Source organism: Agelaius phoeniceus, chromosome 15 (genome assembly GCF_051311805.1).
Source record: "Agelaius phoeniceus isolate bAgePho1 chromosome 15, bAgePho1.hap1, whole genome shotgun sequence".
NCBI lineage: Eukaryota > Metazoa > Chordata > Aves > Passeriformes > Icteridae > Agelaius > Agelaius phoeniceus.
Genome location: NC_135279.1, coordinates 11,870,355 through 11,894,868, shown reverse-complemented (window position 1 = coordinate 11,894,868; position 24,514 = coordinate 11,870,355). Strand labels below are relative to the sequence as shown.

At 37.9% G+C, this 24,514-nt stretch overlaps 1 protein-coding gene across 2 annotated transcripts in view; it reads right to left on the bottom strand.

Moving 5' to 3' along the window:
• The window catches only part of GABRG2 (gamma-aminobutyric acid type A receptor subunit gamma2), a 61,047-nt gene that overhangs the window by 24,265 nt on the left and 12,268 nt on the right, over positions 1-24,514 (bottom strand). For both annotated transcript variants that reach the window (XM_054642662.2, XM_054642663.2), the window contains exons 2-6: positions 13,798-13,946; positions 12,073-12,140; positions 11,101-11,321; positions 8,497-8,579; positions 7,675-7,812 (exon numbers count right to left, since the gene is read on the bottom strand). In XM_054642662.2, coding sequence (XP_054498637.1) covers positions 7,675-7,812; positions 8,497-8,579; positions 11,101-11,321; positions 12,073-12,140; positions 13,798-13,946 — 659 coding nt within the window. The remainder of the gene's footprint in view (positions 1-7,674; positions 7,813-8,496; positions 8,580-11,100; positions 11,322-12,072; positions 12,141-13,797; positions 13,947-24,514) is intronic.

The window sequence follows — 24,514 nt, the reverse complement described above, 5'->3', positions numbered from 1 at the left end:
AAATATTATTTAAAGGCAGTGTTCTATCATATCTACGCAAGTATATTTAATGCAGAACAAATCTTGCTTGTAACATCTGTGCTTTGTAATTACCCAGCAATAAGTTCAGTGAAAATGCTTGTAAGATCCCACATTATCCCTTATTCTCTGGTTACTTGTATATTAATTCTTTTTATCCTTATCTGACCTTTCTGAAGCTCAGTTTAAGCTCTAGCAGGCCATGCTTTTAGACATGGAAAACTCAGAATAAAACCTTCACCCTCAAGAATCTCTGTTCAATTGGGGAGTTATTATGAGGAGGATTTCAGGCCCCAGGAACCCTTTTCCTCAGGGACAGTCATGATTTTGTTTTACTGAGGTAAGTCAGTTGCCATTGAGTCTAGGAAAATCTGAGAGGAAAAAAATGGCTGAATTAATGTCACTGAAATTGGAAAAAATTCTTTAACCTCTCTCAGAAAATGAAACGTAATCATCAAAGAGCTTTTCAACTCTTTATATGATTAGGTAGAAGCAGGTGGATTTCTATGCCTGAATCTCTATAGATACAAACCTGAACAGAAACATCAGATTCTCTCAGTTTCTGAGAGTTTTAAACCTATTGATTCCCAAGGAATATTGTTTGTTTTTTTCCTGCCTATTAAACCAAAAAGATCTAACCTGTCACTGTCAAAGAGATGGCCAAGTGGAGGAGTTTTGGCTCTGGGTGCTTTCTGCACCAGCTCCAGGGGTGATGTCCCTGCAGTGCCAGCTGTCCCTGCTCTCCATGCAGACCTTCCCCAGAGTCCCCAGCAGGGTGATGGCAGTGACTGTGCCACACAAACTGGCACCAGCATCTCTATTGTGCTCACAACTGAACACACAGCTGAAACCAGCAAGCCCTGGCTATTAATGATCTGTATTGCTTGGATTCACTGGGTTTTTGTTGGATATGGCATTTGTGTTAAATTCCATGGCCTCAGCTTGTGCTGTTAAGATGCCCTTGGTTTTCCCCTTGCTCTGCTGCCACAGGATGGGTCCACAGTGAAAAGAAGCTACAGAGCAGAGGATGAACAGAGGGGTGCTTGAATGACTCAAGTGGGAAAGCAACTGTAGCTTTTTAGCCAAGGGCTGAAGCAACCAGTACAGAAGAGACTCAAATGTGCCTGCCCTGAGCCCTTCCCAGCCATTCCAGGTCAGGCCTGTGTCCTCCTTGGCAGCTCTTCATTCTCTGGTGCCCTGGGAGGTGTCCTGGGAAGCCTTTGGTTTGTCCCTGCAGTCCTGTCTGTCTCTACAGGCATTATGTAAGGATAAATGGTACTAAGGAGTTCTGATTTTGCCATTCTAAAAAAATATGCATACATAGATCTTGGAAGTCTGCATGATAGGGAGGATTGAAAATGCCTGTTTACTGAATTAATTTGTTTATTCAATCATGTACATTTTAATGTAAATTCTTATTTGCCACACAATTAACCAACTGGAAAAATGTAGGATATACGAAAGAGAATGAAGGGAGTTGTATTTCAGTTTTATTCTTTGAACACACAGTCCTGAAATTTAGATTATTTTCAGTGAGCCAATTATTCAACATTTAAACTTTAGTAAATGTTCATTAATTAATATGATTTGATCCATGACAGACCAGCAGGAGTATGTGGATCATTTTAGGAAAAAAATTGTTGTTCCCATTTTAGAAATATCTCTTATCCATTATTCTCCAAAAGAATATGCAAGTGTAGTTATCTTAGACTGGCTTTTATCCCCTAAGAGCAAGATCAAACTCTTGTAAGCTGCCACCATGGCTGAATTCCTGCTCACAGAAGTGTCTGTAACCCTTTTTAATGGTATTATACAGAAGTCAAATAATTCAACTCCTCCTGTGTTTTCTTTCAAATGATTATGTTTGGGTGCAGTAATGTGGTGGTTCATGCGAGGTGAAATAAGGGAGAGTTTGAATAAAAAACAAAAAAAGAATTTATAAGCAAAAATATTCCCTGTTGGCTCCCTTACTAGCACAGGTGGCCATTCATAATGGGAGTAAAATCTTAAGGTGTAGCTATTAAGGTGTTTTAGGGTTACCTTAAGGTTATTGGCTTAGAATTGAGGATTTCCATTGAGGCATCAAACATAAAAATAGGCCTTTCTGTTTATTGTGTCTGCCTTCTGCTTTAAATATTTCACTGTCCTACAGAGACAGTATTCTTCTAGCAAGCATGTTTAAGGTAATAATTTAATATAGCTCTTTCAAAAATAAGGATATTAAGATAAATACCTTCCCATACCATAAAGAGAACAATAACAGCACACAGAACCTTAATAGTCATCTGGGTTTTCTGACTTGCAGCTTATGCCATTATTTGCTCCTCTGTAAAGTGAATACAAATGTGTTTAATTTCTGCCAAAAGCAAGATGCAGGTAGCAGTACCTTGTACCCATTCAGTAGATCAGCATCTTCAGACAGGAAATGTTTTGGGTTCTCAGGCAGATCTCCCTGGCACTGCCAGATGCTACAGTCAGCCCATGCTGGAGCCTGAGGCTGTGTGTGGGGCTGGCAGGGATTTCTAGGTGCACTGGAGATCCACTTATGCCTGTTTTTAATGTCAGGACTATTTCCCAATGCAGATCTACAAATCTGATTGCAGCTGTCATATTTTGCCTTAATAAAGAAACAGAAGATGACTCCTGGGGTTTTTTGAGCATTATGAAACCTCTGGGGACTGCATATCTGCCAACAGTTCAATTCATTAGGAAACAACATTGAAATAAAGTATAAAAGCCTGAAAATACATCCTCTTCCACAAAATAATAGCCCTGACTTTATTTTCCAGATAAAACAGAAACCAGACCTAGATTTACTTATGTGGTTTAGCAGATGCATAGCAAGGGGAATATTTAATTACCCATTTATCAATTCTGAGCCATGCACTGTCTCTATTGCATAGCTCCCATTAGCTCTCTAAAACATAGAAAAGGAAGAAAATAAAAGGTATTTACAAATATTGCCTGACCAGTCTTGTGGCTCCTCTGCATCTTGTTGAATTGCTATTTATTAGTCTTCTAATGCCTTTGTATCTAATTAAAAATTCAGGACAGGCTCTGTAAATAAGCAGTAGACAATATCTGGTCTAAAAAAAGGAACTACCCAGTCATAGAAATGAACTGGGAATACCAGAAACTCCCATCTGTCCTGAATAATTACACATTTACAAACTGTTTTGCATAGTACAATGTTTTATATGTTCAAAACAACTGGAAGAGTTAGTAGAAGTGCAATTTATGTAGGACTTGTATTAAATTAATGGAACCCTATTGATAGAATTTCAAGATTTAAGCTACTTCTTTCCTCTTGGTCTGTGGTATGATTTCATAAACTCTCTGATTTTAGGGTTTCCACTATTTTCCTCTCTACCAGCATTGATCATTGTTATGATTTAAAAACAGTATGGTTGTTTTACTCCTTTGATCATCAATAATTTCTCCCAGACTAGTTCCATACTTCCAAGTATTTCTATAGCTCGTGTTTTCTAAACTCCTTACTTGTTATATTCTCCTGCACTACCCTTTCTCAAAATATTGCACTTAAAAGTGATTTTTTTATTAATCAAGCAGAATGCAGCAACCTTTTGATGTAAATTTTTCACAGAGCAGCACAGTGAATATTTCTCCCAAGTTTACACTCAGCACTGAGTAACACATCTCAGGGCAGGTTTTTGCAATAATATCATGTTCTCTGTCCTTTGTGGACCACTACAGCCCCCCAGTTTTTTTTTTTTTCTTTTTTGCAAAACTCATGTTTTTATATTTGTGCAGTCGATTATTTTCTTCCTACAATCTTTCCCTCTTAAAGGAACTAATTACAAATTTTGAAATGTCTTATTTTCCTCTTCCCAAACTGCAACATGTCCTTTTCAATGTAATCCATGTGTGCCTTATATTTAACAAATCTTATACTACTGCATCACTTGTTGCTTTCTTTTTGTAAGAACTACTCATTAGTTTGTTTATTTGTTTTTGCAGTGTGCATCCAAATTTTGCAAGTTGGTGAATTTTTGTTCTCAAGACTTTTCCATCAGTTCATCCCTTTTTTATTGGAGAATCTCATTGCCATTCACTGGATGGGGCCTTACACTGTGAGCAAAAAGGTCCCACACGAGAAATGGCAGTTTCTTAATAAGATATGAACCCTTTGAGCAGTGATTATTGGCATACATCAATAGTAAAAAATATCTTAAACCTATCTCAGTTTCTAAATGGGTGAAGTCAACTGTAGTAGTTTATATAACTCAGATGATATTAAGTCTCAATGTGTACTCTTATTGAAAATAATCTAAACTAAACCAATGTTGTTTACAAAAGGTAGATTTTAGTGTAAAGACAAAAAAAATGCAGATAATGTATATGGACTATTTGGTTATTTTAATGAAATGTCTGTAAGGCAGAAGGTTTATAGTTAACTTTTTTAAGTGTCCCCACTATTACTGGACTCTTAAATTGGATTCCATTTGCTAAGTTATTTCTTACTGCTTGGTCAGTGACTTTCAAAGAAAATTAAAGTTGCATGTAAAAGTCCAGTTTGGAGAGAAACAAGCTGGTACTTGAGGATGACTTACTTGAGATAAGAGAAATAGAGGGATGTTTGTAATATTCCAGTTGGGATTTCTCAGCTGTTGCTGGGATTTGCTAACTAAGGGACAGAATTCTGACATCTGGCCCTTTGAGTTAATCTTGTATTTCTGCAGTGCGTGCAAAGGAAGAGCAGCAGATAAATGCATTCATTTCAGCAAGAGCCATCAGGTCTTAGGAAGCTTACACTCAAACAAGCCTTGTCCTTCTCTGCCATGACCCAGCCCACAGCTCAAATGTGCAGCTTTGACATGACAGAAAGAGAGTGTGGAGATTATAATGGCCAAATCTCAGGCTTCCAGATTCTCTCTCCAGACACAAAACAAGCACTGCCCTCAAGGATGAGAAGGTGTTGGTTGCTGGGAGGTATAAAGCTGGAAACAAGCATTTGTTTTGAAATTGTGTAAATAGAGACACTGCAGGTTTACTCCAGTTTCAAATGCCTTAACACTAGCCCCAAGATCCTTTTGTTCTCTAACTGTTTAATTTTGCATTCTCTAACACTCCTTCTTTCATTCTGGTTTCTCTGGGGTTTATTTTCAACTAAATTTAATTTTGGGGAAGAGTTTGTGGGAGTATAGTATAGCCCTCTTTCCAACATCTCATTAATTTTTCCATTGCCTCCCCCACTGTACCTCAGATTTTGTCTCCACCAAAACATTGGCATGAGTTTGTACTGAAATTCTGCACTGACAGTAATTGCATGAAGTGTCAAGATTATTTTAGGGGTATGGGTACTCAAACTTTTAACTAGGGTACTCTGGCTGCACCTAGGTTGCTATTAAAATTGGAATTCTTTTTGTCCTTACTGTTCATGAAACTTTTGAAAATATGTTCATTCTAAGGGTGCAATTCTAGGTAGAGTGTGAGTCTGGCTGAGGAATACTGGACTTAGTGTAGTTTTCAGCATGCTAATCAGTCCCTTAAGGAAGCCATGAAGACCCTTTAGGCTCTGCTGGCTTTAAGAAAATATTTGTAGAAAATAGACCAGATTCATGTCAACTGCTATGTTATTGGGTTTTTTCCTGCCTTCTATTATTTAGATGCTCCACCTAGATCAAAATAAAACCTAGTTTTACATATCTGTGGTTATAAAAACAAGAGGAGCAATGAAAATCAAGCACTGCAGCAGAAGAAATACATACACAGAATATTTTTCCAAATTTTTATATTCCGCAGGCCTGGGAATGCAGCAGCAGCAGGCTGAGTAACTTTCATGTGCTTTTTAACTTAGGAATTGAATGACAACTTTTCACTGCTTTAAAGTGCATGCTAGCTGCTAATTATTTTAGTGCAAACAAAATGGACTGGTGTGTGTCATCATATTAAAAACTATGGAGGCTAAATTATGGGAGTACTCCAGGTGAGTACTAACAGTTTGGATGACTATACACTGAAAAAAGAAAGGTTTGCTTTGCATGAGAAAGGAATTTTTTGCTCTTTTGTATTTTACTGTTTATTTCCCAGTATGCACCTCGTTCACATTAACAGAACATTAGAGAATATTTTTGAGTCACCAGTGCACTCAATCAGGGTATGGGAGTCTTGTAGCATGTCAAGATTTTATTATTTTCTATCTCTGGTCAAAAATAAAGAGTTGATTAGAGAATGGCTCAAGCAGAAAATTAAAGAAAATAGCAAATAGAAGAAACTCAAATTAGAGCTGAAATATAGATAGTTTTCAATGTGGGCAGGATGAGACTGGAAGCACACTTGGGTGCACTCCTGCCATTTGTGCTGTCTGAGGGGAGATGTTTTTATTGCTGCTGATATTTTTGCTTGGAGAGCCCTGTGTAATGGTGGTTATTAACAGCTATGGCTGGCAAACATGCTGCTCTCCTGTCCTCTTTTGCACCTTTATGTTTGTTTTCCTGAGAAAATGAGAAAAGTTAACTGCTTTCTTCAATACTTGACAAAAACCTTCCTTGGCTACAGTGGCAGCAGATTCCATGAGGCACACATGGCTGCATTCTGATTTTGCCCTGGTCATGAGACTGAACACATCATTGGTGCTTAATGTCCAGAGATTAAGGAGTTGGAACTTGAATTAATTCTCCATCTCTTTGCTTGTTCTCCTGTGTAATATACAGCAGGCTCTTCTCAACTCTGGTGTATCTCTCTTCCCTTTTTGAATAAAACAGCAATGCTGGCCTTTTAGAAATAAAAGGGGTGGGGGTATTTCTGAAGTCAGAATAAACACAGATGCCTGAATTTAAATTAAGATACTTGCCGGAACTATAAAGTAAGGTAAAAATTGGAAGCAGACAGAAAAATCCCCAACCTGCTTACATTTCATTGTTCTTTTTGAAAGTAAGAAAAGAAAGACAAGATATATCATGCATATACAACAACATTAATATGCAGTTCCTCTTTACATCTCTCCTCATAGTAACTGGTTTTGTTTCCACCAAGAAATAAAACAAATCATATAGAAAAATATATTTTTCTGTTTAGTTAGTAGGGTTAAAATTGTATTTTTATTAAACACTGAGTACTTCCTCATTTATCATTCTGAATTCTGTTGCTTGTTTCCAAGGAGATAGAAGTAAGAAGGAAGGCCATCTGAGACTGATTTGTAAGGCTGTTCTCTTTAATGAAAGTTGAATGTGCCTTATTTTAGGGAACAAAATAAACTTGGAGCCTCTGTAGTAAAGAAGTTGGGACTTTGAGTTTCACTTCTGTGCAGGCTTATTTCTGTGTCTGGCAGTGGGAAGGGGATTGTAAAATGTTCAGTGCAGTGTCAGATCATCCTTTAGTGGCTCAGTTCTGCTGTTTTCTGCTCTAAAGCAGTGCAAGCTCCCTCACCCATCCACCCTTGGTAGCAGTGGCTTCCTCCTGACAGTCAGAGGTTTTTTTTATGGAGGACAAGAATGGATAGTAGACAAGAACTAATTTTTCTTCCTGTGAGGAATTCAGAAATGCCAGAGGCTCGATGGTTCCATAGAGATTGAAAAACCTGTAATTGTTCAATGCAGTGTAAATGCTAAGTTCTAACCAGAGATATCTTTCTTGGTTTCATTCTGTAAATAAAATCTCAACTGAGCCTGGAGGCAAATCCTTCAGCTGTCTTACCTGAAGTAGTCTTCACCACCTCAGTTGTGTTTCTGAGTCCTGTGAAGGCGAACTGGTAGAGCCTCCAGGAGCGGGTGTCCCCCACCTCCACCGAGCTGCGCTTCCACTGGTAAATGATCTCTTCTCTGGGGTAGCCATCTTAGTGCAATGGAAAACACACAGTCCTTGGTTTCATAGTCACTGCTAGGCTTTAGGGTGCTTTGGGGAGTAAAAATACTACTAGCTATTTCTGGAAAAAACTGGGGAAGCATATTGCAAGTAAATTATAGATATGTTTTTCTCAAGTTACTTACTAGTGCCTTTTACTTAATGTCACATTTTATTAACTATAAGTTATAATAGCACTTGAGATAATTTTTTTCAAAAATAGGTTTTCCACTTTTGTGGACCTAATGGGATGCAATTTTGCCCATCCTCCAGATGCATCTGCAGCTGGACCAGGAATTCACACCTTGATCTAACCACAAAATGTCAAACTCTTGACTCCAACTAGTGCAATAGTAAAACACCCATGCACAGAGAGAAAGTCAAAAGCCAGGACACCTTGATGCTGAAAGTAAAAGTTTCTTGTTTTATGGTCAGATATAAACATAAATTAATCACATAGGGTCCAGAAATTTTATAATTTTTCATACCAGTCCTTAATGATATTTGTGAACATATATAATACATGAACTGAAAAAAAATCAAAATAAAAGTAAAAATCATTTGGGTGTGTCTAATTAAGAACATAACCTTCACTGACTCTAGGTAAGTAAAAATAAATTTATAATAAGTTTAGTGTGGGTCAGGAAAAGGAATATTTTTAAGTATGTTACTTACAGCTTGAAAATTCCAGTGGGCAGGAGTGGACATCCATTGGGAAGTTGTGTAACTGTAGCTGACACTCAGCATCAATTGTCAGCCTGAGAAGAAAGAGATCAGGAGATATATATATATATATATTTATATATATATATATGTAAAGTAAACTATTGCTGTTTATGTAATTACTGGAATATTCCAAGCATAGGAAGACATCATGGTTACTGATAAGCAATATTTCTTTTTTGGTTCCATAGACCCTGATCATCTACTTTCTGGACTGTGTAATGGAAGAAGGTATTAAAGTTCTGTTCCTGTGCATCTGAAATGGCAGCATTACTCATGACTGACAAATCCATAGGTAGGTAGATATACAGGTCATCTCATGAGCAGTGACAAATCTTTGTGTCACAACATGCCATAAAGCATTAGGAAAATGTATTTTATGTGACGAAGATTCTATTTCAGAAATGATGGATGGGAGTCCAAATTTAGACATCTGCATCCAAGACAGCCATCCAGACTCCCTTCACAGCTAGTGCAGAGGCACTCTGAGGATACACTTCCTCTCACTCCAAAATAAGACTTTCAAATTTAATCAGAGGAAAAATGTGCCAAAAGGTGTTTGTCTCCACTGAATATTAGGAGAGTCTCCATGATAACTCAGGTAGTGTAGGTGCTAAGCTCAGGTAAAGACAATTGCTCTCAGCAATCCCAAGTAAGATGAAATGTACCCTCTTGTGTTCCTGCTAAAACCTCCACCGTTTTTCACTCACTCCCAGCCCAGCCATGAGCTGCAGGATACTTGGACTTTGGAAGAGAGGGAAGAGGTGGGGTGAGATGAAGGAAAAGGGTGGGGTAAAATGTTTGTTCCACAAGGTGTCTCTAGGAAAGCTGTTGGTTTCTGGTCTTTGCTGATTCTGGGGTGTCTAAATGATGAGCCCTGGTTTGTCTCCAGGTTCCTGAATGAAGGTGTTATGGGCAAATGACCCTGAGACTCATCCTGTGGGATGCAGAGGAGTGCTGGGCCCACCAAGGTAGTGGAGTCCAAAGGCAACCTTTCTGTGTTAGGGATTTGGGGAGAAATCTCATTTCCCTGGTTTTCTTCCTCTTCTTATTTTCATCATCTCCAGTACCACAGATAGTTGATTTCCTGCTGGGCAGGTGGTTCTTAAACCTGGGGGAGGTGACTGAGAAAACTCAACCAGCCCTTCTGGATCCCTCTTGAGGACAGGATCCCACCTGTGTGATACTATCACATTTCATTTCTGGGTTAACTGTGGTTAAATCTTTGGTGCTTGCTGTGATTCACCAGCACAACTAAATATATATTCAAAGCAGATACCTATTTGCAAGTACTACCAGATACATCTCTTTCTAGTGAGAAAAACCAAGGAATTTGAAGAGAAAGATAATAAAACCCAAGCAGACAGTAGTGTAGCCAAGTCCAAATTTAACATTTAGAAAGTTGATCTAGGCTCATCTTTATCAGATTAACTTTGATTTGCATTGGATTTCAATTCTTATTATTCTAATATGCAATAAATGTAAAGTAGCTATGAAATAAAACTCTTTTATAATTCAGGCAGTTGCAACATTAAAAGGTTGTCTTAACCAAAGCTTCACATCTACTCAGTAAAATTATGAGTGTACTTTTCTTCAAAACTTTATTTTTGGCTACCAAGAAAGTAAAAGCAAAATAAAGCTTTGACAAAATGTAGTCTAAAGCTCAGATGTCTATCATCTTATGTCAATCATCTTTGATTGTATAATCTCATTTTAAATTATACATTCTCTTGAAACAGTGCTATGTTTATCTATATTTTACATAAACCCAAATATTATATCACATGTAAGAAAAAGTATAAAAAACACTCCCACAGGATTTTCACATTTACAAAGTATATTAGGATCATTTGGAATATGATATTTGAGTTGTTACCTATGGCATCCACATAATTATTGAAAAGATACTTTGTCTTAAAAGCAAAACTATACACATGACTGAGGAACCTGTACAGGCTGAGTACATCAAGTTCAGTTCCATAAACATTTTGGTAGAATGGGGCATATCCATAGGTTTGAGTTAAATAGTCAATGCTGGGATGGTAAAATCTTATTTGTCTAAGATATTTGAGGAATAAATTGCTTTTTCAGGGTGGAGTTTCATCTGATTAGATTGTAATCAATTCAGAATAAGAGGCCTTTGATGTATGTAGTAGCTCCTTTTATGCCATCTACTTAATTCCAGCATATTTCACATTTATCAGTTTAAAACAATTAAAAAGTAGAGGGGACCAAACCAAAGGTAAACAATAAAACATACCTGAAAATGAAGGCTAATTGCTATAAAAATGCCTATGTTAATGTTAATATAGGAAGGTGACTATTGTGGAGCAAGGCAGTACAATCTATAAGAAGAAATAAAACTTCTTATTGTGCCAATATAAAATTTCATACAACTGATATCTTCTAAATTCTTCCTTTTTTCAGGGTTGTTTACATAAATATATAAGAAAACCCAATATTTTTTCCCTTTGGGTTAATGTGAAATGACCTGAATTCAGGATTTTTCTCTTTGGCTTTCCTTAGAGAAAATGAAATTAAATTAGGTATAAATACCTCAGTGTGTACAAGACTCTGCCATCATTCCAGATCCTGAGCATCCTGTTAGGAGTTGTTATCCAGTGGGCATCAGCCTTCTTGGAATTTCGGAAAAACGTGTCTGGTATCCAGATCTTCCCAACCATGTTGCTGTTTAATCTGAGCACTTTTATAGTGCTGTTGAACTTCAGACGTCTGTCATACCACGTTTGGGCGAAAAATATGTCAATTGTATATTCCTGTTGTGTTAACCAGAAATACTGATGAAAACATAGCACTCAGCATTCCACATAACTCCTGATATGCTTTCCTAATTTCATATGAACAAACTGGAGCTACAAAAGGTGATACTAGAAATCATAAAACCAATCTCTTTTGGTGAGGTTTTGAGGTATGTTTTAACAAAGATTGTTTTAAAACAATTTATTATTTTACAATTGAGGGTAAAACTAAGGTGCAAGTGAGTGTTACATGCACCTTTCTAATTCTGCATCCCCACATCTCAGCCCACACCTGCTCAGGTCAGAGAACAATGATTATTTCCTTGGATCTAGGACAGGAAAAGCTTGAGCTGACTAATTGCCTGTGTCCTCTGGCTGATCTCAGAAATGGTGAAGTCTCTGGAGAAGTTCTAGGCCTTTTACTTATTATCTCGTGGTGGAAAAAGTGGTAATATCACTCATTAATGGTTTTCCCAATTTTGTAGCAATCTGGAAGATTGGTTTTTCTGGAGTTAAACTGTTGCAAAGCATTTGAAAGCAGAGCACATAAAATGTGAGGGTAGGTTAAAACAATTATTTCTGCGTTTACAGCATATAGCTCCATTTTCTGACTTGTACAGATTTATAGCTCATAAAGCCCTCCCATCCATAATTAAAATGAGATTTTAAAAATAATGTATGTATGACAACATTAAGAACTAATGGAAGCTTTGTAATGTCAAAATGATGGAGACTTTGTAACAAGGCAAATGGGCAATCCTTTACCTACCATATTGATAGCATTCACAGGGCCAATGCTATTTACGTACATGTCAGTGTGAATTATTGTTGGTTTAACTGCAAGAGAAACAACAAGAATCAGTAACCAATGAAGGTCAAAATCAACTACATGAAAGTCAAGCAGGAGCATGTTACTGTGGCATCTTCCCTCTGTGGTTGCCTCACATTTAAATGTGCATATAAAATAAATACCAATTTGCAACCATGTCTTCAATTTGAAATTAGTTGGAGACGGTTTGGACAAATTCTTGTATCATTTATTATATCAAAACCAATTCCCTTATGCTATCAGAACACTGAAACCAGTGTTCATAGCCTAGAGAGGGTCTAAGAGGTTCTGCATTTTGTCTCAGGTCACAGCAGAGCATTAAAACAAAACACTATCAACAAAAGCAACTTTATTTATCTTGTGATGCCTTCATCACTTGTTTTACATTGTAATGCCAAATGCAACATGACTGCTGTGGCCTGCATAGATGGCTGTAGATAAGTAACAATTTTGTGAGCCCAAAGCCAAAATACTTAAGGCTCTAAGGCAGAAATTAAGAATGATTATGTTAATTTATTTTGAAATCATTCCATTTCAGCTTTATTCCTCTTATATATCGTGGCTACAGCATGATTGTTTTTATCCCAGATGATTTTAGGAATGCTTTACTTCTTTTCTGTTTCTAAAGTCTTGGTTTAAGTGAAGACAAATTCCTCTGCTAATTTACACTGTATACATACACTGAAGGTTATGTATATATCCATATTACATATATGTATATATACATATATTATATATATATTACACTGTATATATACACTGAAGGTTAAAGACTCAAGTTATTCTTCACTGTGAAAAATTCCTTCATTTATAAGGCACTATAAACTTGTTAGCTTCCTTTGTTAACCTTGCTGCTCTCTGCTTTCCTCTGTCGATCTCATCCATGAAATCTGTGCCTTTTTCTATCATCTTCTTACTGCTGCATCCTCTTCTGCAGAGGTATTGTCTGCCTACTCCCAGCTCTCGTGGGGCTTCTCAAACTGACTTTCAGCAATTCAGGGAGATTTTTTCCTTTGGGTTACCTCAGTAATCAGTGGAGAGGAAGATCCCTCCAAAAGGTGATTGGGTCAAATGAGACTTCCATTCTGAGTGCAGTTGGCTCTATTTACCTACATTGGGAATCATCTGGGCAGACTGGCTTTGCTTGACTGCAGTTATCTTCTGTGAACCTCCTCCTGTGTGCCCTATTCTGTCACCTCCTGCCCAGGCTGCATCAGTCTGTGCAAGCCTGCTGCTGTTGGAGGCTCTGCATCCATCACATCATGCAAGGATTGGCTGTATTAGCCTCTTTTTGGCCTTTCTTTCTATTGTATTATTTGTGATTCTCTGACAGAATCTCTTGGGTACAAAAAAAGATAAAAACTTGCTTTTTCTTTCACCAGAAGTTTAATTCTGAACATCATATGCAGGTAAATCATCACAAGCTGCCTGATTCAGCAAATTATAACACTCTTATTAGATGTCTTAGGATAGATTCAGCCATCTTAATTTATGTCAGCTTCCAAAATCATGACTAATTTACATGCCTCTGATGTTTTTCTGCATTGCAATTTAGTCTTGTAACTACTTTGAATGGATTCTGCTTCCTGAGTAGCATAATATGACATAAAAATTCTTTCTCTTCACTACTTAATTGGCAGTGATCTAAAACCAACACCAACGTACCTCCTATGTCAGGTCTCAATTTGTTGTCATATCCTTCCAGCAAACCATTTAAAATAAGAGTCACATCACTCTCATGGACTTTGGGAGTCAAAACCCAAGTCTTATTTGTAGTGTAATCTTCATAATCATCATCTCCCTTTTGTGTGGAGCTATTAAAGAGACAAAAATGAAAAGAAGAAAAGCCTTGAAAGATACAAATTTGAAGGTTATTTCTTTGGAAGACAACACAGACACATTTAAGATTATAATAACACTGTAAAAACATTTTTAAAATGTCTCATTTTCAAAATTAGACTGTCAGTAAAGGTTCCAAATAACAGTTGAGGTTACAGTTCATTTTATCAGCATTTCCTTTTAGCACGGTTGAGATCACATTGTCTGTTCAGAGGAACATCAATGCTTATCACCTTTGTCATGGCTATTTTTTCTCTCATCGACTCAGGTGGGACCTGTTATGAAACAAATCTGTCACTTAGCTTATGCAACTCTCCACCAAAATATCACTTATTATGTACACATTGTTGTTGCTTCATTTCTGTTGGCGAGAATGATTTGATGAAACACATTACTGACAAGACCAATAATTACATTTATTCAGACAAACTTCTCCTGCAGCTTTTCTCCACTCTGATGAACTTGAGTTTATTGTGCATTTGGAAAGTTGAGCACAAATTTTTGCCAAGGGTTTTCCTTTTCCCTTTTGCTAACCACAGTCCACAGAGGGTAAAAAGTTTATCTGCTGGGGTTTTTCTGCTCCTCAGAACTATGACAGCAGATCTAATTGAACCTGCTTAGTACAGTAAAAAAAAAGCAAGTTTGGAGTTAGAAATGTGTAGACTAGTCTTAATGGATGTTTTGTTTTCCCAAAATCAGTGCCTCCAGTTCTACAGGAGAACATTGAAGCTACTTTATATGACATAATCAGATATTTTCATTTCAGAATGTTAGTGGTAATCAGCTGGACAGTGGTAGGCAACTCTGGATGGTTTTTTGCATAATATGCCAGTGCCCTTCTTCCCTTCCCTGCTTCTGTGACAGAGTTTAAACACTGCTGGCTGGATATGGAATATCTTAATGATACTACAAATGTCTAAAGCCAGTGTATGGAGTGGTGGGGTGAAAAGCAGAAAAATTCTTTTCCAGTTTCAGCTAGAATGTGGAGTGGGAAAGAGCAGAGGGGGGAAGCTGATTCCCATGGGAGCTGGATCATCTGCATGGCCCAGGGGATTGAAAGAGGCCCAGCTGGCCATGGCCACGGGTGCAGTAGGGAAGGGACAATTCCTCCCAGAGCCTGAGAGCACCATTTTATTAACAGCAATCTTTGCTCAGCTGAGGTTGTGCCTGCCCTTCCCTGTAGTGCTCTCCTGCTGCATCCGTCTTGTACCACCCAGAGTAGCCCAAAGGCTTTCCAGTGTTGGTGTTTGGGAGCTGTAAGCACAAACACAATCTCGCTAGGAAAGAGGCTTTGGGTTCTTTGTTCCCCTGGGCACAGCCTGACAGGGAGAGCTGCAGCTCTTTCTGCCCCTCAGTGTAGGATGCTGCCTCCCAGGAGGTGCTGAAGGCACAGGGACAGTTGAAGCAGGCTGAGACTGCACAGGGCTGTAGCAAATTGTAATGTGCAGCATGGAGAGAGAGCTGGGCTTGCTGGGAGTTGAGCTTGGAAGCTGCTAATGAGCCTGACTGACACCTTTGTTAGGTGTGCTGGGCACCAGGCACTGCCTGAGCCTCCAGGCACCACCTCACCCACACTGCACCAGCCATGGGGCTCTGGGAGGTTCCCAGGTCAAGAATTGGCAATGCAGCCTCTTCATTCTGGCTGCACAAGCCTGGACTTGCAGTGTTTTATTAGGAATCAAAAGCAAAGTTTTAATTGGCAATATGGTCCATAGTATTCTGCTGGTACTGACAAACAGGCCAATTTAATTAAATTGGGAGGATGTTTTTTTTTTATTCAGATGTCTGGAGTTCAAAGATCTAATTGTAATTCAGAGAAACATAATTGAAGCCAAATTTTCTCTCCTGGAGGAAAGGAAATACTTCTAAATAAAGTCTTTGCAAACAGAAGGCACTAGATTATATGTTTTCAAACTATGCAAAGTGAATGAAGAAAAATAACTTCATTTATAAAAAACCTTATTCCTGTTTTATAACCAATTAAACAACCATTCTCTCCAAAGAATATGTTTTTCTGAATGGAAAAGAAAAATAAATCAAATGCATTCTTTCACAAAGGCAATATGTTACTGAATATCAGTGCAATGAGAAAGCTTCAAAACTCAAAGCAGCTGAGTAGTAGAGTCTGGTCCACTAGAAAGTGCAAGATTAGAGGTATGTTTGGCTAGAAGTTTTCTCAGATCTAGAACAACCTAAGTGAACAGCAGCCCACAGTAACTGAAACTTCTGGTCCTTCTTGGAAATTATTTGTGTGACAGAAACAGCTGTTTGTTTGCTCATCTCTCATCTCAAGCCATTTTGGCAGTCCACATCTCCAAAACCAGCAAATACTTTATGAAATTAGCGTGAGACAGAGGAGGGAAAACACAGCCAATGTAGCTGGGGAAAAATGCTACTGAATTCCAGCTTTTATGAGAATTCCACAAGGATCAGAAGTGAGCATGGGTATGCAATTGTCTGTCTGTGTAAACCTTCATTCCAGCCAGAAAAATCAGAGATGCTTCTCTATCCAAATGAGCAGAGCTTTAGCCATGCAATGCCATTAATACAATGAAAATTATAATGACAAAGCCCTTTTCATCTCCTTAAGATTTTCAGATCAGTCCTTCTGATTATATGGCTGAAATTTTGCAAGTGCTTTTAATGTCCAACTCAAATTTGTTAAAGCCTAGATTATACCCAAATGCATATTGAAATCTATGTTTATTTTTCTGACTGCTAGAAATTTTCAAATCTAGTAGTACAGATATGAAGAGAAACACATATTTACCTATTCCAAGATTAAACTTTAATTTTTTGAAGGTTCATCTTTCCGATACTGATACAAAATCTCACCATTTGAGATATTCCCAGTGATATTAATGCCACTGCAAGATGTCTGCAACACTGCTTTACCTAAATCCATAAACCCATACATTTCCTTGCTGGAAAAGAGATGACTTAAGAGGGTCAGAACCCAAGCTTGAAACTTCAAGCCATGGAGTAATTAAAGTTGAAGGCACTTTTGGAGGTCATCTGGTCCAACCCCTTCTCAGTTTGCCAGCTGAGTCTGCATGTGGTGGCTCTGATGGTAATCACTTACAAATATAGATATATAAACCACAAGTGTTTAATATACAGGGGGATATTTGTATGTCTCAATTTATTTGAAATATGTCTTCACAAAGCAGGAAGAGGGCAGAAATTACTGGTGCTAATTATGTTATGCCAGCTTGTACTTGCTGTGGCTTTGTTCTCTAATTTTTCTAAATATACAAAATTAATTTTAACTGTAACCAAGAGTTTTATTGTGAAACTTCACCTAATTAATTGCTAATATTGCATTGTTTCTTACAAGCAGAATCAGAGTAGCCACTTAGTGCTTAAAGTGAAAGACCTGTAGCAGTAGTAAATAGCTAATGACTAAATAATTTAAATCTAATTAAAAATTTAAGTTTATTTATCAAAAAATCTGGGCAATTTCATCTTTTGTACTAAGTCTGCTATAGACCTTTCAGCCAAGATTTAATAAACTACTTGAACATAAACTGAGTTTTCCATTGAAAACACCAGTGTTTTCTACCTCTCAGGGAAGAACTGGAGCAAGGCTTGCCAGTTCACCTGACTGTTCAACTAGCACTGTTTAATTTAATGAAGAGTCAAGTTCAACTCATTCTCTGATGTGCATAAAAAATTACCTTAATCTAGATGTTCTACATTATTGGTGGAGGTAACAGAGTCAGTGAGAAGGCAAGGAGTATTCCAGGTTCCACTGTGGGAACAGAGATGCTGTGTGCAGATGTGGCATAGGAGTTTGTGGAGATTCAGATGTGGAAGAGAATGCAGTCTCTGGAAATCTGACTGTGTCTAAATTCTCCCTTGCTGACTCCTATTTTAAGTAAAGATATCTTGATTGAAGCAGAAAGTGCTTTCACAAAGCTGTGCCATGGATTCTCCTGTCCTGTTTGTGTTTCTGTTCTGTCCATTTGTGTTGTTTAAATCCCAAGGCTATGTGCAGGACTGAGTTTCTGTTCTTGCCATAAAAATGGCACCTATTTTCTATTTTACTACTAAATGTTCATCACAAATACCCAAACTTTGATTTTATTAGGAGTACAAATCATGTAATGCAAAGATTAATCTCTTCCCAAATAATTTCCCACATCAAAGATGGAAACTCAGATGCTTTTCTTAGAGAGGAGAAGATCCAGTCAGTTATCAGATGCTCCATAACAGAAAATGAATTTGAAAAATGTGGGCTAAGAAATCACTGAGAAACTGTCTTGTAGTCCTACTCCCTTCACCTAGATTTGTGCTGCAGCTGCAATTCTGGATGAAGCTATAATGTTCCAGAAGAGTCTGAAATCCTGGATTCACAGAGTTTTCAGCAAAGGCTACAAGGGTGTATAAGCTGTATTTTGGCCATTTGCTGTAGTCATGTAGTAAGGGAGGCTGAGGAAGTTCACAGGAGATAAGAAAATAATTTTTACTTCTATTCAGTGGTTTGGGTGGGGTGGATTTTAGGTAGGTCACCTGTAGAAGATAGTTTATTTCCTAGGCAATACTTCTGCTGCAGCTATCATTCCATGTATTACTCAGATTATGTAATGTAGTTAAAATCTTGGCATGAAATGATTATTTAAAACAAAGAAAAGCTGAATTTTTCTGTCGTCCCTAAGACATAGAGGCACTGAAGCACATATGAAAATAATTATTAAAAGAATATTACAGTTCTCATAAAGAAATAGGGACAGCTAAACACTTAGATTATGGGACTGAGCACACAAGTCTCAAAATGTTTTTTTAAGAGCCAGAAATTACTAGAGGAGCACAAATGAATGCTCCCAGCAGTGACTTCTCAGTCATCTTTACTGAACATGAAGGCCCCAAACTGCCAGCAATCAGTCATTCCTGTAAACTGTGCCTGCCCTGAGGTTTCAAGGCTGTCTGGATTCCTGTGAGCATTTGCACTCTGCTCCCCTGAAGAGATGATACCTGGCAGCACAGCACCTATGGATCATGCTGTGGATTTTTACAAGGTTTCCTGTAGTCATTCAGCAACTCCCAGCAGCCTCACTGGTGCTTCCCAGCCATTTTGAGGAAAGCAGCCCAGTTCTGAAACCTCTTCACAAATTTCTGAAATATTACAAGGCAGTGGTGGCTTTGTATCAGTGTCCATAAAGGTGTCAACCACAGCAGACTAGCTTCCAGTCCTTTGATCTCTTGCCCAAGACATGCACTCACATTAACTACTGCACTTAAGATGTAATAAGTTTTAGCTATTTGTAACTATTGTTAAAACATCTGTTTTCCATATTTTCAGATTCAGCTGAATTTGGCTACAGTAAGCATTCATAAGGAAAGGTTTAAAATGAAAAATTTACCTTGGTTTATGTTTTGTCTCATTTCTGTCAGTTCATGAAAACACTTTTTAAAAAAGCCCTTTAGAGTGCATTTATTGAGAGTGCTAACAATAAACCTTCTGCTTTGCAGTATTTACAGTGTTTTCTAGTTCACTGTGCTGAAAAATTATAGTGCAATTCTTGCATTGCACAACTGATTGGATTCAAGTCGTGAGTGACCATGAGGGTTATTGTCCCTTTTAAAATATTTCTAGTTGCAACAATATGGGCTCTCAGCCAGTTGTCACAAAAATTACCAGAAACAGAGAGCAGTGTCAGCAGCTCTGGCAAAGAACCAAAAGCTGAAATGCAGCACCCAGCTTAGAATCTGGTTCTCCAGCAGACCATTGAGGTATATTGTTAAATAAACTGATAATGGACATACATTTCCAGGTCTGTATGAACAGATTGGTGTTATTAACCAAAGCTGAATTACACCACAATATAAAACTCGTGGGTATGGAGAGGAATTGTATTGTACCCCGAGGGAGGATAGCAAAGTGTAAAGAGATGAGGGAAACTTTAGGCCAGTAAGGAATAGAAAGATAATTATGGAAGCAAGCATACATCATTCATTTTGAACAGCCTGAGCTTGAAGTGCAGCATTTATAGTTACTAGAGCTCTGGAGGAGTCTCAGATGTGATCAGATGATTCAGATAAGCCTCCATAACTTAAGATGATTATTTCAAATTTTCTTTTTTTTTTTTTTTTTTTTTGAGCTGGAATTTTGTATAACTATGTTTCTTTATATTTTATTTACTGGAGGTTATATAACCTACTTCTGTATCTGTTTTCACTGTGGTTATGGATATTCGTGTTAGCAGTGAGCAAAAGCATAAGAAAAAAACAGAAAAGGGAGAAATAGCTACAGCTATTTCTCTTCTTCTGCATCTGTGTAGGGTTAGCTTGAGTTGATCTGCTTTATCTGAAAGTATCTAGCTATATCTAAGCGTAAAGGATTAATCTTGGAATTATGTGAACCTCAGAAGATTTTTTTGTTTTGTTTTACTTTCATTTTTTGCCACTCCTCTTCCATCCCATCCCCTTCTCTCCTTTTTCAAAGTTTTTTAACCATTCTATGCATCTCTGAATGTAAAATCTAAGGCATTTGGAGCAGGACTTTTGCCTGTTGTTATTACTCAGCTCCTGTAGATTGCCACTATAGCTAGCAACTCTCAAGAGAAGGAGTAAATAACCATTACTGAAATGTGATTTGACTAGGTCAGTTTTAGCTTGAGCTCACTTCATTTTTTCTGGCAGTGTTTTATTGTATATAATTGTCATTTGTTAGTATTGTATGTGATATCTCTTCCCCAATGATGTACATTGCTTTTATAAATGTTTGCTCTAGAATCTCACTATAAATTAAAAAGCTCAATTCTCTTCTCAGTGAGTAAGATTAGGAAAATATAAATGCCCTCCAGCCATCTATTTAAAAAACATTAACTCAAAACCCCCAATCCTATTGCTCAATTAGACTTGAGAAATGAAAAAATAGGTTCTTGTTCTGTAGTACCCTTCAAGGAACTCATATTTGTGGTTTTTTTCAAAATTCTTGCACAATTTTTTTCTGTATTTTGTTTGCATGGTAATTTCACCCAGAAGGAATTCACTTCTGGAATCATTCATGATGTAGTCATCTTCTCATCACTATCTGTCAGTGTTTAAAAACAAACATGTGAGGTGCTAGAAATGTCAGCAGTTTTGTTATTGAGTAGCAATCCTGAGCATTTTTTCAAATTTAAAACACTTTTTTTTTTAAATTGGTCTACTAGCATGAGCTATAAATTCAAGTTAGGCTGAACATAAATTCATGTTAAACTGAATATAAATCCTTATTAGAATTAAATCTATCAGGGAGTGTTTTCATTCTCATCTTCTCCTTCTCAGCACACAGAAGAGCTCTATAATGAAGTGTTCCCAGTGTTGGGCTGGGAGCCAGGAGCATGGAATGCTTACCCCAGCTAAAGGACTGGTGTCCTACTTGCTGTGCTAAGCCAAGTGATATCTTCTCTGCATGTGAGTGTAAACCATTTTTACAACATTAATAAGCACATAAATGCCCCTTACTATTTGTGTTTGATGAAGACTGTGTATGATGCTGAACCATCTGATGCTGGAGGAGGACACAATCCCTAACCATTCCTTAGGGAATGACTTGGCATTGTGCTTACCAGCAACATTAAAGCCATATTGTTGGTAAAGCAAGTGGGTCAGATAAGTCTTTAATGTTTAGGGAGCCAAAAAAAAAGTGAAACTAGTATAGGTTTATTCTGAGTGTATTAATAATTCTTACTTCTCTCAGATCATGGAAATATCATTACTGGAATGTTTTTAGACAGAAATGCATCTGAAGAAAGAGCTGAATGAACAGAAAATAGCTGCTCAATACACATGTCTGTAATTGCATCATGATGTAGCTAATTCATTCACAAAATAAGAGTAAGCAAATGGTGAAAATTAAACTGGTTTCTGTTGTTTCTTTTTTAAACAATGGTTCTGATTTATCTTCATTTTTAATGCATGGTAACCAATAGTAACCCATGTGTTCCCACATAAACCAACTTATATCATGCAAGACGCTGTTTGCACTCATGCTCATAAAACAGACTGTGCAGAGGTGGATGTGGAATTTAGTTCTGATAACAGGGTAGATGTGTGATACATTAAGAATGTAAGTGGCAAACTAATGTCTCTATGTCAGCTGAGTAGGAAAATCGTCAACAAGTGTTCTGCAATTCCCCTCTGGAATTTATTTGTTTTGATTGACTTTCTTTGGTGGTTGGTACTATCAGGATGGCTTCATGTCAGTGTCTCCTTAATCCTGTGGGGCATATAAACATGCCAGCTTCTGGCTGTAAGGATTGTCAGCACCTGTGCTCTAAAATGCACCCAGGCAGGGTTTCTCAACTCACCCTGTTTATCCTGGAGAAAAGGGGGCTTAGGGAGGACCTTATCCCTCCCTACATCTCCCTGACAGGAGGTTGTATCCAGCTGGGGGTCAGTCTCCTGTGCCAGGTAACAATGGACAGAACAAGAGGGAACAGCCCCAGGTTGCAGCAGGGGAGGATTAGGTTGGATGTTAGGAAAAATTTCTTCACTGGAAGGGTTGTCAGGCATTGGAACAGACTGCCAGGGCAGTGCTGGAGTCACCAGCCCAGAAGTATTCAATTCATGTGGATGTGATACTTGGGGACATACTTTAATTGTGAACCTGGCAGTGTGGGGGTAATGACAGGACTCAATGATTTTAGAAGCCTTTTCCAGCCTTAATGATTCCATGATTCTGTGCCTCTACCCTGCCTTTACCCTGCTGCATTCCAAGTCCACCTCTCAATGCCTCTGCTGTTGTAGTAGCCTTGTATTTCTCAGCACTGCACAGTGATGTCAGTAACTCATTCCCCATGGAGTCAGGGCTTGTTATTATTGTCTAAATAGAACTCTGGTTGTACCATACAAAAAGTCAAATAAATTAGCCATAGATGCCTGGTCAATTAGATAAATGGCTGTGGCAGCTAAACCAAGTAAAACAGAGCTGTGGGCAGGTCAAGAGGAGTTCAGACCCTGACAAGCCTCTGTCCTGAGGCCGTGCAGGCTCAGGGCAAAGCAGTGCCTGTGGTGGGCTGCTGGGCTGAAGCTGCAGTTCACACATGGTGCTTCCAAAAATCATCACATAAATTGTGATGTAAAGCTGCTGCATCTTACTTGCCTGTTTGTGCCCCACTTTTCCAGAGACAATTTCAAAAAGAGACGCTGGGGTCCTGAAAATTTTTTGAAAAGCTTACTTTGGATATGTAGTCCACAGACCAACAATCTCACTATTCAACTATATTCAGCTATCTCACTCTATTCAGCTTTTTATGCAAGAATTTCAGAACCTTTTCTCTGAAAAATTTTTGAATTGTTTTAAATATCCTAAGTAATAAATATAATGGTGAATCTGTAATTTTATTGTAGTGAGAAGAAACTGTGTATGGGTTCACATAGTGTCTTATCTTTTTATCTTTTTTTTATCAATCTCCAGTAAGTAAAATGTAAGGCACATAACATGCAAATTCTACCTAGCTCTGAAGTTTTTGACGTTTGAGTGGGCTAGCATAATGATCACTGCAAAGCCAATCTTCCCATCCCTTGCATTTGAATGTGACTATTAAGGCTCGTCAAAACACCAGGAAAGTAGGAGCAATTTCTATTCCATACACATACAAACATCTATCTCCCAGAATTCTTTTTTTTCCTCCATAAATATTTTGGCATACCTTTTTTTACTCTTGTCAGCATTATAGAATTTTACTTTATAAATCGTCATTGCTCTGATTAGGGTCGGAGAAGTTTTTCCTTGTAAAAAGGGATGAAAATTTTACAGAGAAAGATACTAGAAACTTCTTTTATAAGTAGATGTTATTCAGGGCTAGAGAAAGATGTATGCCTCATAACTGCAGAAGAGAGAGCAAGAATAAAAATAATAACCAAGTAAAAGGAGAAGCTATGAGTGGGTTTGATTAATGTGCATAACTGGCTACAAGGGTCAGTAGTAGTATGGATGTAACCATAGACATTCCAAAAGCATTCTTTTGAAACACTGCATTGGGAGCCAAGTTTATCCAGCACTATTACCAATTTATTTCTGATATTTCTGGAGAGAAGAAACCATGTTAAGGTTTCTTCTAAGAGATGTAGACTCATGTAGCTAGAGTTTAAAAATATGTTTAGAAATGGAATAATACAGGGTGCTGAAGATGCTACAGAGAATGATACAAAGTCCAGAAAGACATACAGTGATGAAAATATTTCCTTCAGTTGGAGAGATTATATAAGAGGATTTTCTTTTCTCCTTGTCTCCTCATCTCCTGCAGCTCTGTACTGTGCCTAAGTCAAAGATCTACTAAATGTGCTGCAAGACAGTTTCAGCTGAAAACCAGAGCATCCCTGTATTCAGGCCACAATGTCCAGTTCCTCATCAGGTTTCCTTGGCTCCATCAGAACTCTGTAGGGCAGCCACTATGGCACAGCAGCAAGGAGCTTCAAAGACCAAGCAGGGATAGGCAGATGTTACCATGTGGCATGACCAGGTCATCTTGGATCAGTCCATGCCAGCTGTGGGGTCTCCTCAGAAGAGATGTAAGCACCAGCTACGTGTGGGGGCATTTATGGAGATTGT